The sequence below is a fragment of the Drosophila ficusphila genome, unplaced genomic scaffold (genome assembly GCF_018152265.1).
Source record: "Drosophila ficusphila isolate 14025-0441.05 unplaced genomic scaffold, ASM1815226v1 contig_414, whole genome shotgun sequence".
Lineage (NCBI taxonomy): Eukaryota > Metazoa > Arthropoda > Insecta > Diptera > Drosophilidae > Drosophila > Drosophila ficusphila.
The window spans coordinates 3,460,279-3,474,769 of record NW_025064328.1 but is presented as its reverse complement, the minus strand read 5'-3'; the positions used below and the strand labels follow the sequence as shown (position 1 = coordinate 3,474,769).

Below are 14,491 nucleotides of genomic sequence, written 5' to 3'. Positions count from 1 at the left end.
ATACTTAATAAAAAATATACGATTGCATGCTTACTTTTAGAAAGTATAACTATTCTAATATCTCTATTTTGTAAACCCCAAATGCTTGCTTATATGAAATCCGTAAGTAGGGCATTGCGATTTGTCTACATCAACTCTAAAAAACTGCCAAAATCTTAGCTTCGTGACTTGACCATCAATGAATCCCGAGGTATTTTCGCTCTCATTGACTCGCAACTCGTTTGAGGAGACCGAAAGCCAAACAGAGGCCTCATGTCAGGTGTATTAGCAGACTGGTACCGAATCCAGATTTAATGTTGGAGAGGCTTTACGACCATTTAGCACAGCCATTCTGGAGCACGCGTTCGGCAAATTTGTTCGATGCTCGACTCGGTTGTTTAGCGTCTTTGGGTAATCAGTTTGTTTTCATTTCGAGTCGGGACATGAGACGGGCGTGTGTCCAAGTATCTCGCAGATACTCCGCCTCAGCTGTCGCGGAGCTATCTAAAGCACTTGCTTGCTCTGCTGACGCACCATTAGATCGAACTTTCATTCGCGGGGTCGTAAATATTTTTTGGCAATGCGCGCTTTAAGCCCGACATCCAAGGCAATGAGATATCTATGACGGCGTGGCACTGTGTACTTCAGTTGCAAGAAATTCCATTTATTGTCTAGTAAAAAACAAAACAATACAATCTCTGATCGCCAGAGAGAAAAAGAGAGAGAGATGCGAAACGAATTCCATTGGGGCAGCCAGGCATGAACTATGCATAACTAAGAATCGCAATCAACACTCGACTCTGCGATTACCGAGAACCTTTTTAATTGGGCTCCACTTTGGCACGGGTGAAAGTGAAAGTGCCCTAATGTCAACTCTAATTCACTCCACTCACTGTCGGGAATTCGAGAAAAACCCCTAGATAGTTAGATAGATAGATACATCGCTAAGCTTGAAGTTCCGTGGCATCCACGAGTACGGCAAGTGATCGCTTAACCAGTTTTTTTTTTACCTACGCCACTCTCCGAACTTTTGGTGTTTTCGTCATTTCGATTCGGCTCGGGGTTTCCCTCGACGGCCCATAATTCAATCTCTGTTTACCAAAAATCAAAAAAACGAAACAAAAAATCAAAGTTTCATTCAGTTTAGCGGGGGAAGTCAAGACCCCACGGGCTGTAAATTTTCCACTAACCCATTTCGGTGCGTTCGGGGTGCATGCCACTCGCCACTCGCCGGTCGCCACTCGCATCGCCCTCGGGATTGATTTGATACCAAAGAATATATCATTATGTCAAGATCATCAGAAGAGCCTCCTTTGATTGGGTGCGAGGTCCCACCACTTGAGCGGCACTATGTAGCGTAGTAGAGCACTGTTGCCCTGACAAGTCCGGTAATCTAAAGATGAGTCCGATAAGATTCGATTTCACGGATATTTCTGTGGGTGGAGTCCGCCCACCCCACGGCCTGTCCACGAATCGGGCAAGTGGCCTGGGGAATTTCTCCCTCAGCCGGAATCGTTTTCGATTTTATTTTTTTGGAGTACCCGCCGGCTAGCTTCGTCGGCTGGCATAGCCAACCTGCTCCAACCGCCGGTGACGTATATATTTTTTTTTGGAGCCCCAAGCGTCGGCGTGCGAGCGCAAAAGCGTGTTTGAGTGCCGATCGATCGGGGAGCGTATAAACGTATAAAAGTGGAGTCCCGCGCCGACTCAGCGTTCAGTCGGTGTGAAAACGCAGCGGCGGCGAGAGCGTTACTTGAACTACTTCCAGCTTCAAATCAAATCAAATCAAAACCGAAATCAATTACAACAGTTGTGAATATGGTGACATTTTCCACGACAATTAACACGCCGCATTAAGAACGGCCCAGCCGTAAAAGTGATAGAACAATTTACAATCTGCAATCCACAAACACTGCCAATTCTCTGTACCCGAAAAAACAGAGAGTTTGTTTAGTAAATAACTCATTTAGTTAGTCGAAAAAGCATTAAAAACCCATCATGAAGCTAATGTGCTGCGGCGGAAGCAATGGAACCATGAGCGTGGACGCGAAGGGATCCACAAAGGAGGATGAGGCCGTGGGCAAACGTAAGTGGAGCGGTTAGATAACCCCAATAAGTCGGGCCTTAAGTAACTATTGTCACTTGCTATAGGGGCTCATAAATTTACAATGGAATGTATTACAAAATAGATTAGAAAAAACAATTTGTTGAGTGGGTTACGACGGAGCTATTGGAAATTGGTCATTTCTATAAAGCCAATGTTTTATAATTTTCTAAAAGCAATAAGTCAAATTTTTTAATTAATTTCGAAAGTCGTAAAGTTTCTCATTAACAACAAAAGTTATTAAATTACGGGTTACACAAATCTTAACACAAGCCACAAATCACAACACAAGTGTTCGTAAATTCTGCTTTTATTGCCACTGTTCTACAATAAAATTTATTAATCAGATAATAAGCAATTAATTTTTTTTATCACATGGAACGAGAAAGTAATAATACACTTGGTGTCAGTGAAATACTTCCTAAATCGATGGGCAGAAATCGAATTGATTTCTCGAACATAATATACAACGTTATCCCGAATTTTTCCAAACCTGAAGTGGGCTTTGATTACGCTAAACAATTAATGTTCAAGTGCGGCCAGGCCGCTAATTTCAGTAAATGCGATTTAATCTTAAGTGGCAGTGACGGTTACTTTTTGTTTTGTTAATCTGTTTTTGTTATTTTCGACTGCAACAAGTGTTTTCTTGGTGCCATGGAGCTTAGTCATTTCGTTCAGTTAAAGCTAATTATTGGCCGAATATTATGACTGGCCATTAAAAATTAATTAGATTATATGCACCTGTTTCTGTATCGATTGGGGATTGGAGAAAGGAGGCATGTCTTTAGAACGGATAAATCCGACAGAGAGACAGGAAGCGAGCCCACAAATATAAATCATCAAAGTTCGTATGCAAATCGCGACCCAGGGCAAAAGTAAACACCGCCAGCCGATTCATTAAATTTCTCTGTTTTTGTTTGGGTGGCAGTCACCCGGTCGTATGTGGAATACGAAATAGAAAGAAAAAAACAAACACTGATCTAAACAATAACAACAGATCACAAAGAATGCTCAAATACTCGACAGTCTGTCTGAGGCGAATCCAGTTTAGTACCGGCGGCTAATGAGCAACTATTGCAAATAAATACTGCGACTAAACAACAGCAAACATCGGCTACGGATTCAGATTGAGATTGAGATTGAGAGATACGATTCTTTGAACAATTAGAGTCGGCCGCGTATATGGCGAAAACATAAATCTCGAATATTTCCTATTATGTTCCTGCTTTGACTAAACGGAGCAACAACCACTCGGCTTTCGAGGGGGAAGTGGCTTTGGATATCTGGGGACCAGCCTTTAGGGATGATAACGCACCTCGCTAATTACACATGCAAACATGAGCGAGGGGCTCATTAAAATATCACTGATAAATCGCGGATCAAATCTTTATTTAGAGCTGCGTGCAATTATATCGGGCGCCAAGTGGCCTGCATGCAAATTCATTAGCACTTGGCAGAATGCGGGGCGCTCTTCCGTCAGAGCATAAATTACGCAAGTGCGCTCGAAATAAACAATCAAGTTTGGATTACTTGTAATTGTATATTTAAATAATTTCACTAAATATTCAAATTGGCAAGGCAGGCGCCACGGCGCCCGATAAATAACGCAAAAACGAAACGCATAGAAATCGAGACGAGGCTGACACCGCCAAGTCGGGTCACAAATCACAGGTAGAACGGAAGGTTACGGGGCTGATAGGCCACGAGCTACACTTGAAAAAATATCACGTGCTTGTGATTAAAATTTTCTTAGAAGGAGGTGTGTACTTCAAGTGCTCACTTCAAAACTCAAATAGAAGATAAATTTCCAATTTACTTTTAATTTTTATTGGTTGTATATAAAGTATTTATTTCCTTTATAGATCAATTGATTTTATAAAACTGTTTAATGTTTGTGTGAATATCTGTTTAATTATGTGTAAAAAAATGTTATCAATATTCAATTACCAAAAAGATTTCTGGGAAACCGAAAAACAATTGATTTGATCTGACATTGATCTCAGCTTTTTTCGCTGTGTTGTGGGTGGGTATATCGCTTAGCGAAACCCGCTCTGCCAGTTTTTTTTTGTTTGGTTTTGTGATTTTGTGATACCGCTCGAAAACTCGGCCAAAGAGCTGGCTTATCAGACGTCCGTGCATTCGTCCATCCGCACGTCAATCCGGCGGCACAAGGTGGCCAAGTGACTGGGCCTTGTCTAGGAACATGTTGTGACATCTGTGTCGGATACATCAGCACTTGACGGCCAGCCCCGAACACCACCCACCACCCACCGCCCAATGGAAACCACCCATCGACTAAACCAGCTATCAAACCCCTATCATCCCCTATCAAACAAAATGTCGTCGAGTGGCGCTCGCTATCTGCCTGGCCAATGTGAAACTGAAGTGCCTGGACATTTGAAAGTCGTTGGACTTAACTTCTTCCCGGGAAACTCCGCCTGCCAATTCGGTCATATCCTTATCAATGATAATGATATGATAACCACCATAATACCTCACAATACCCCCTGATGAATTTACGCCAGAAGCGTGTCTAAAAGTCAAACTGAATGAACGTCCATAAATGTGGGAAATAGAACTGAATTGAAATTCATAATTCCATTAGTTGCCAGTTGATAATTACATCTATAATTGCGTGACTTGTGGTTAGCGAAAGCTTTGTAGTTAAAACTTGGTTCCTTTTAGTGAGTATCCACTGTAGTAAACAATAACATTGCAGCTTTAACTGGTTAGCTTTGAGAGCTTGAGCTTTTTTGGTTGAATGAAAAGCCCTGGCATTATTCTACGATCCAACTTTTCAACTGCTTTCAAGTTCAAAGCTAACGGAAAGCGATTTCAAAAACGAAGGTTGGCAATAAATCGCTGGTAATTTTGGATCAGCGATAGGGGTTTTAGCACGCCTTGGCCAAGTGATCAGTAATGCATAATGCCGTAATTGGTTACATCAAAAGTGGAAGATAAGCTCACACCCAAAGGGGTTCAAAATAGAAGGGGTTTTGCTAAGGGGGTGCAAATATGGAGCAACTGCCACGCGCTTTTACACAGCCAACAACCCAACAAATCACAGCGACAGCTAACGTCACAGGTCCAGATTCAGAATCAGATACAGATACGAACACAGATACAGATACTCGTACTGGAATGCCCCGAGCTATAGCTCTACGTACAGATACGTATAGCCATAGATTACCAGGCGATGCTGGTTGTGCGGTTAGGTGATCTGACTATTTGCATAAAGCACCTGCGGATGCTCCGCCAAGAAGCCATCAGTTAGTGAACAGGCTCCAAGCCGAACGGTAGTGCCTCCTTGCCAACTTGCAAACAGCTTGATTAAGAGCTAATTAAATTAGTTATTGCTGCAATGGTTACCACTGTGAAGAATCGTCGGTTCGAGGATGAAGGTACGTCCTGTCTTCAGGTGTTTTAATACATTTTTTGGCAAAATAATGAAAATTAAAGGGTGAATAAAAAGGAGTTTTATGAAAAAAATAGTATTTTGCGACTCTAAGTAGGTTTTTGTGATGGGTCAGCTAAAAAAATTGTACTATAAGTGTTAAAAATTTTAAACTAAATTAATTAATAATAAAAATGAAAACCCTTAAAAAAAAGTTAAAACAAGTAAACAAATATTTCTTAATCTTATCCGTTATAATTTTATTTCTAGTACAAATATTTTTTAACCTACTTCAGTATTTCAAGGGTTATTTATAAATAGTTTTGTCTTCTTGTCAAAATTAATTAGAGTCAAACGAAAATATTTAAGCGACCGCAAGATATTCCCAAGCCACAACATTTTCCCAAGGTCTTTCGGATCTGTCAGATGTACAAAAATAGCTCTAATAACAGTCAAGAAATTGCGTAGAGGCACTTATCAGCGATGATAACAGAATATCCATAAAAGACGAGCCCCCGTTTTCAGCTAGAGCACATAAAACCGGAAAAAGGGGCTGGATTCAGGACTTTACGAGTGCAGTAAAGCTCTTGGTGCAAAGCCGTTGTAACTGGTATTTTACGGCCCACTCACAGTTAATTAATCTCTGCCAGCGAACTTGAGATTAAGCGGACACAGATAATTAGCCCACTACATGGATATACAGTTTCATATCTGAATAGTTTGGGGGTGAAAGGGGTTAAGTGTGGAGGAGGATGGAAGGTTATATGGATGTGCGTGTCCGTCACTTTGGCGCCATACGTATGAATGGAATTTTTTTTAGCAATCCAGAAAACCAGAAACAGAAGCTGCCCCCCAAATGCAAATAGAAAGGCAAATAATTATGTCTCCACCGCTTGTCTGGCAGATAAGGGATGATAAATTCGGGCGTAAATTAAGGCCATAATCGGAAGAAATAAGCACCGAGAATAAGTAGTATACTGTCAGTCGTAAATCTATTTTACCAGGGGGGCGCGCTTTTGGTTCTTGCGCCTTTCAAGAAACGCAAAAGGCAATTCCGAATCTTGGCCACAAGCGACCTACAGGTGACCTACAGACACTGCCAACCCCACATTATATATAGCCATATATATGTAGCTCTGATAGTGCAGCTGATAGTTGATAAGCGTGGCTAATCGATGGCTGACTGCCCATTGATTGGGCTGAAGATCAATACTGGAGCCAGATTACCCAACTGAACCTAATCGATTGCGTTCTGATTTCTGATTTCAGATTCTGGACTGGGAATGCGTCACTTTCAGGTCTTCCTGCTCTTCTTTGCCCTCACAGTGGCCTATGGCCTACGGGTGAACCTCTCCGTGGCCGTGGTGGCCATGACCGATGCGGAATCTGTCAATCCCGATTTTCCTGTAAGTATATTAAGTAAGAGACCTTAAAGTTATTAAATCAAAAAAGTTAAAAGTATTGAAAACATATTCATATATAAATTTATTTTATATATATTATTATATATAAATTATATTTATACATCTTATCATTAAAACCTCAGTATTTAATTAAAAAAGTAAATAACAATAATAAAAAATGTAAAAATAGAATTTATGTATAATTTATTTATACTCAGCTTTTAAATATTTAATTTAATTGCACAGCAGCAAACTTCTAAGAATTTCAATGATTTTAAAATAAATGTTAAAGTCTCCTTTATAAAAAGTTTAACTTCAGTAATGTTTTGAATAAAAGGCATTTAATTAATAAAGGGATCCTTATTAATTTTCCTTGATTTTCCAGGATTACGATTGGTCGGAGAAGACGAAATCCCTGCTGCTGAGCAGCTTCTTCTGGGGCTATGTGATCACCCAGGTGCCCGCTGGTCAGTTGGCCCGCAAATACGGCGGCAAGGTGATGATCCTTTCCGGACTCTCCATCTGCTCGGTGCTGAATGTCCTGACGCCTATTTGCGCCAGGATTGGCGGATGGCAGCTTGTCTGCGCCCTGCGAGTGGTGGAAGGACTGTGCCAGGGAGTCGTCTTCCCCTCCACGCACACGATCCTCTCCCAGTGGGCGCCACCCAAGGAGAGACCCACGCTGGGAACCTGTGCCTACTCCGGAAACCAGTTTGGAACGATCCTCATGTTGGCCACCAGTGGAGTGATAGCATCCTCAATCGGTTGGCCCAGCATCTTCTACATCTCCGGAGGAATTGGTTGCGTTTGGTCGGTGGTTTACTTCTTCTTTGGCGCAGGATCTCCATCGGAGTGCAAGAGCCTCTCGGTGGAGGAGAAGAAGCTGATCGAGATGTCGCAGGCCGAGGAGAAGACCAGTGAACAGGATCAGCCCGCTGAGCACTTGCCGACGCCCTGGTTGAGCTTCTTCACCTCGCCCGCCTTCCTCGTTTTGATTGTGTCTCATTCTGTGCACAACTGGGGATTCTGGACCCTGCTCACCGAGATCCCCAGCTACATGAAGAACATCCTCGGCAAGGACATCAAGTCGAATGCCCTGCTATCCTCGTTGCCATACGTCTGCATGTTCGTCATGTCCTTCGTGTTCTCAACACTCTCCTCGCAGCTGAACAGCCGCAACTGCATCTCCAAGGTGACCAGCAGGAAGCTCTTCAACTCGATTGGTCTCTGGATCCCTATGATTACCCTGATTTGCCTCGGCTACGTGAATACCGATCAGTCGGAACTGGCGGTGGTGCTGCTCTGCTTTACCGTGGGAATGAACGGAGCCACCTATCTCGGCTTCAACATGAACCACATTGATCTGTCACCCAACTTCGCCGGCATTCTCATGGGCATCACCAACGGAGTGGCCAACATCATGAGCATCATCGCCCCGCTGATCGTCGGAGTCATTGTCACAAATGAGGTGAGTTTGAAAAGCTATAATAAAAGATCGAGGATATTGAGATCATTAAACAATTTTCTAAAAAGAATCAAGTTGAACTTTAAACATTTAACTATCAAACTTTCAGTTCAAATATTTCTCAATTCAATTCAATTTATTATCCTTTCACCATCCCCTTACTAAATCCTTTTTCATTATTTATTTTTCAGCACGATCCCGAACAGTGGCGCATTGTGTTCTTCATCGCCGCCGGATTCTACCTGGTGGGCAACGGTCTGTACGTGATCTTCGGCAAGGCGAATGTCCAGCCCTGGAACGATCCTCCGGCGAAGCCCCGCCGCAACTCCACGCCCCAGATTGAATCGCAACACTAGTGATATGGGTTCAGAAGCCGCTAGTCAGCTAGTTCCGTTCTCCACCAAATCGAAAACCATCAATCCTAACTAAAGCCGGGCGCAATGCATTTTCGCATTGGCCGTGTATATTTGTATATTGTATTTGTTAACTGTGACTACTTTGTATTTGCTTTCCGCTTCGTCTTAAGTTTTTAGTTAGTACAGAATAAGTGATAAGATCAAAAACCATGCGAAAAAAATAAAAAATATGCATGTACAACATGTGCAAAATCAACCACAAAATTGTTTGATTCTCACCTGTGGTTGCGCTTTAATGTGGCTTGGATTTTTATTTGAGGGGACTGCTGTTTTTGATTGACAGCTAAAAAAAAATTGTTTCCTAGCAATAAAGTTTAGATTAGTCTTGTCAATTCACAGTAATTACACGTATAAAGGAGATTTATTAATTTAACTTTTCTTGTACAAAACAAAATGGTATAATAATATTGTGTCTGTAGTTATTATGAAATAATATTGAGAGTTCAGTGACCTTAAGTGAACAAAGAGCACTATAGACTGTTAATTATTAACGTGCATTTAAAATAATAATACAGTTAATTAAAGATTTAATGAATGGCTTACGTTACGATCAATGAAACTTTGTTTTTCCAGAATGCCCAAAAAAGTATGCTTTAAAAAATTTAAATAAGTCATGTAGAAATACGTTGTGTGTAAAATACAAGCACGTGTATTGCACATGTAGAATAAATTACTTTATGACTGTGAGAGAAATCAGATTGTCGTCGTAGGAACTAACGTAGATTTAAATCGAGACTACTTTACGTTAGCACCCGACACCAGATAAAGTTGGATCCCCGAAATAAGACCAGCTGGCAAATCAATTCTGCAATCATTTAATCCCCGTTTCGAGCGTATCTCTCACATGTTTAAAAGAGTGCCGTGCACATTTTATAGCTTCGAACTCGGCGGGCAAATGGAAAGTGAGGGATAAGGTTTTTGTTGGAGCGGGGGAATCGGGGGCTGGGGAGCTAGCAGTGGCGGGACGAACTTGTTGATAAGCGGAATTTGAATAAATGTATTTTTTTTTTCCATTTCCAAGCACGCGATATGAACAAAGGCAGTGTTATGTATTCGATCACGTATATAAACACATATGTAGATATTTTTAGTTGTGTGACGAGAATGCGAGAGGTTTTGAGTCAACCCAATTTAAATTCGATCCCCAGTAAAACTAGCATTCCGAATCGGATCTTTACCTGGGTAAGTTCCGAGTTCTGGGTGTTTCAGCATTTTTTGTTCTACGAGCACATTCTATGGAATCTTGAGCTCTTGAGTAACTCGGTGATAAGGGAATCCATTAAATGCCCATTTAAAGGGAGTTATTTTTATGAAATCTGAAGAGATCTTATCAAGTCACAATTAAGCCGTAAAAACCGTAGCCACTTGTCCTATCGGCCAAGTAATTTCCTACACAAAGAAAAAGTAGAAGTATGTATTTAGGTAAATAAAACCATTCAAGTAATGACCATTAGTTTTTTTTTAAATATTGATTAAATACAAAGCTTCAGAAGTTATATATATTTTTGATTCTAGCTCTTTGTATTCGTATTGATTGTTGTTATAACGGATGTCACTTCAGTTTGTAGATTATAGTTCTCGAATCTGTTATCAAAAAATTGTATAATTGGACTTTAGTACTTTAAAAACCAAATAAATAACCAAAACCCAAGTAATACACATAAAAACCGGTGTAACGGCAAAAAGATACTGAAATATTAACCATAAAAAAGGGATACAAATTTTAATATCCTTAATTCAGAACTATGTAAAGATTATGCAAATATATTCTTGAGGTATACCAGATGATTTATCTTGGTAATTTCCGAAGTGTACGCCTTAGTAAAGGTTTTGCCTTGGTCTTTGGCCATCATCGTAAACTGGTTGGTTGGGGGTACGGGGCCCAAAATAAAGTGTGCAAATCTCGGCCGGAATGGAGGGAGGGAATGAGAAATGCGTGATAGTCGGCCGACTCGGTGTGAATCGGCAGTTTCTCGACTGACTCTCTTCAGTGGTGAAATCATGGGCAGCACACCCATGGGGCCCCAACTTCCACATAAAACACACCTCCCGCCCCCCAAGCAACTGCAAAAATGGCAAACTCATTTTGTGACTCGTTTTCGACATAAAGACGTAAAGAGCGAAAAAATAAGCGGGAGAGAGAGGGAGAGCAGCACATGGTTATCACGTGAACGAGGCGCCGAGCAGTGGAATCGGGTGCCTTCGTCGTGTGCGGGAAACGTGATCAAAGATCGGCCGAGAGAGAGCCGCAATTCTCTATTCTCTTCGCGATTTTCGATTTGTGTGTGTGTGTGTGTGTGCCTCGGATTGGGGCCTGCAAAATGGCAAAAACAATTAGCACAGTGCGGCGCCCCATTCTCTCTTTCTCTCTCTCTCCTCGATCGCATTCTTTGTCACCCCCTCCCTTTCCCTCCCCCTCTCTCCACCCATCGTTCTGTCTCTGTCTTTAAGGTTATCGCTTAATCATTTTTGCACTGTTAACGCAAATACTCAATGCTGTTTGTTGTTTTTTGCCACAAATTATATTCGTATTTATACCCGTATTTATATTCAAGCGAGTGTTCAGATGCCTCTGCTTTGGCGATAATGAATTGTCAATTTCCATTTCACAACCAACGCGATGTTCGTTTTAGCTGCTTTTTCGGTTCTAACATTTTTGCCAAGTCACTTTGGGCCTGATCTTTGCCTCTGGATTTCAGGCCCTATGTCGCGATTATCTAAATCGCTTTTAGGCCCCGTGATGTCACGCGAATGATAAATCACAGCTACTGGCGGTTCGCCCGCAAATGATAAGGCTTACACAATAGAATGTGAAATACCGCCTTCTTTATGACTCCCCAGAAATCTTCCGAGAGATAAGATCGTAAGATCTTAGAGCATCTGCAGTCGCACTGCGTCCACGGGAGATTTGTCGAGTGACTCAAGGCAATCGGCTTTTTTTCATCCACCTCCACCGGAAATAACCGCTCCGAAATGATCTATTTATAAAAGATGTGCTCTTAGTCTCTTCCCGACTGCAATTAAATTGAATACAATTTTTGAATAAATTTTTCCGCAAATAGGCGTCTTTGAGTGTTTGCCAAGTAGCTGACCTACAGATATTATTCTCGCCTCGGCGACAGGGTGTTAATAAAATGCCACGCCCCCCCACCTGCCACACCCACCGGTCTGATTAAGATCCAATTCCAATACATCCGATAAAAAAAAACTTTTCCAGCGGCAATGGCCCACGCTAATTGAAACCGGCGGGTGGCAGTGGACAATGGACAATTGCCGCTGATTGGATACAATTCAATTACGACGCCCAGTCAAATATGCCCTAGGAATTCACACAATCCCACCACCAATTTGATCCCCCGCTGTAATGACACATTTGCCCAAACATTTAGATGCCACCCAAATATAAATTTCAATATTGTGATCGATTATTTTGACTTGTTTGCCTGCAAAACCATCTAAAATGGGATGGATGTCGAGCGATCGACGCTGGAATACTCTTTTCCATTTATTGGACTTTATTGGCGTGAAAACGACCACTGATATTGATCAAAATTAATTACCGCTATCTTTGGGAACGGAAAAGTTTCTGCTATTTCGAGATGTTAGGTAACCTTGATTGTTTTTCATGAGAGCTTCACGATCTTTTTGCCAAGTCAGTATCAAGTTGATAAAAAGTTGGTGGTTTTCTGGATTCTTTCTGGTTCGTCTTAAAGTTTTATATAATATGGGAATTATTGACAAAAAAAATTAAATTTCATAGGTGTATATATATCTTAATCGTGTCTGATTGAAATTAAATCTTTTGAGGTACGTTCTTAACTTCCTAATAGGACTCAAATTATTAAACAGATTACGATAATAACTCTACTGCATTTCCAACAGAGAAATTTTCTAGTAATTAGCTTACGGCATTATAAATGATTTGCAAGGTCTTAAAATGGTTATTAAGGGATTTTCCCTTGTTTTCCGTTGGCAGACAAGTAAAATATTTTATATAATGAATAATTTTTAATCAGCTAAAGACAAATGGCACCCCTTAACCTGATATACCCTCCTAGAAGAGTGCCAACAAAGACTAATTTCCATAGTCCAACATTTGTGGAGGGCATTAAAATGCTGTCGGCGCCAACGCCTCAAACAATGTCCATATGCGCGGGGACATCGTGATTAGCAGTGGAAAAAAACTCCCGAGCGGTGCTGGAAAGGAGCCAGAACCATCGATGTTGGTACACAACACCAGCAGCTCACAATTAGCCTGTTTAGAGGGTTTTTGTTTGGTTACACCTGGCGTATACGTAATGCAGCGTAAATAATTTTTCCGCTGATCAATCGATATTTGAACAATTCGTGTAAGAAAATAAGCTGCATATTAATTAGTCTAAAACAGGTCTCGCATGTAAGGGTGCGCCATATGTTGGAGCCCATTAGATCCCCCCGATCTAAAATCCAGTGATCCTAAGCCCCCGCATCCCTATTTCTATCCCCACAATAACTGACGTCAAGCGGACTGACTGTTTGCCATTCATCAGGCGATAAGCTTGTGGTGCTGTAACAATCACATCCATCAGTGCCTGCCTTTTGAAGTGGGCGTGTCATCCGATTAGATTGCCATCGCTGGAAATTCACGAAATGTTCTAAATTTAACACACCATAAATCCGAATTCCGCTCAAATCATTTACTAAAACTGTCCAATTAGAGCCGATGGTTAATTCTTTAGCCGAAGATCCGGGGCCGATAACCAGGTTATGGATTGGCCACCGGGGGCCCGGCTAATCAAATGCCCTCCCGAATCGGAAACCGATAAGGTACATTTGTCTCGAGATTCCCGAGTACGGCATCCATTAAATGAACGTGCCTTGAAACGTGTCTGCCATGTGCCAAAATTGATTTGCCATCGGCGAAATGCACGGAAAAAAAAATAAACATTTATATATATGATATATCAGCAAAAGTCAGCCACTGAGATTATTTATAGTGTTCGTTTGTGAAATGAAATAGATCATTAAAGCAAAAATTGTTGTTTGGGCTTAACAAGGTTGGGGAAATTAAAATATAATATAATATACTATATATGAAATTGGCGATGTAATAAAATGGACTTGAAAACTACACTACAAAATTATTCAAATTAAATACAAAAAAAAGACAATATGCATCATCTTGTTCTTATTAAATTTAATACAATATTCTCGGAAAATCATTTGGTACTGTTAATTAGTGAATAGTTCAAAAAAGTGGGCGCACCTTAGTTAAGATTTATATTTAGTAAAACTGCTTTTATTACGATTGGCACTATAAATAAAATTTTCGGATTTATGCTAATTAAATGTGTTAAATATAATGTGGATACCAGAAACTAAATAATAAACTGGTGATTATACATTTTTGTTCTCTGTAAAAACGGGAACGGGAGTGGAGCCTTATCAGCCAGCGGCTGTCGTCATTGGCCCCTGACTCCTGCGCCTTCCCCTCCCCCTGGGGCCATCGTCCCTTCGGGAGCTTATTGGAATCAGAATGAATTTGCAGAGCTCTTCCTGGGGGAACAATGGGGAAGAGGTGGCTTGGGAGGCACTCGACCATTTACTTAGTCGAAAATCAAAGTCTGAAGTGTCGTTCGCTGATAAGAATAAATAATTTGTTTAAAACATTTCATTTTCAGCAATTATATTTTGATAAGCGAAATGTGTGTGAGGGGGGAAAAACAACAATAACAACAAAGAGGGAAACCA

At 41.0% G+C, this 14,491-nt stretch overlaps 1 protein-coding gene across 2 annotated transcripts; it reads left to right on the top strand.

Annotated features, from left to right (window-relative positions):
* Positions 1-1,705: 1,705 nt before the first annotated feature.
* On the top strand, positions 1,706-8,957 carry LOC108087853 (putative inorganic phosphate cotransporter). Of its 2 annotated transcripts, none has more exons than XM_017185434.2 (4): positions 1,706-2,065; positions 6,747-6,883; positions 7,266-8,348; positions 8,537-8,957. In XM_017185434.2, exons 1-4 carry the CDS (start codon positions 1,978-1,980, stop codon positions 8,699-8,701), a joined length of 1,473 nt encoding a protein of 490 aa, XP_017040923.1. In that variant the 5' UTR covers positions 1,706-1,977; the 3' UTR covers positions 8,702-8,957. The 2 variants fall into 2 exon arrangements, with proteins under 2 accessions (XP_017040923.1, XP_017040924.1); XM_017185435.2 differs by lacking the exon at positions 1,706-2,065 and adding an exon at positions 5,355-5,484.
* The last annotated feature ends 5,534 nt before the right edge of the window (positions 8,958-14,491 follow it).

Bases quoted from the DNA above. Each gene is read 5' to 3' on its own strand.
- LOC108087853 (XM_017185434.2), top strand. From the start codon at position 1,978: ATGAAGCTAATGTGCTGCGGCGGAAGCAATGGAACCATGAGCGTGGAC. The intron at 6,884-7,265 runs GTAAGTATATTA...TTGATTTTCCAG, and splicing joins CTGTCAATCCCGATTTTCCT to GATTACGATTGGTCGGAGAA. The intron at 8,349-8,536 runs GTGAGTTTGAAA...TTTATTTTTCAG, and splicing joins GAGTCATTGTCACAAATGAG to CACGATCCCGAACAGTGGCG.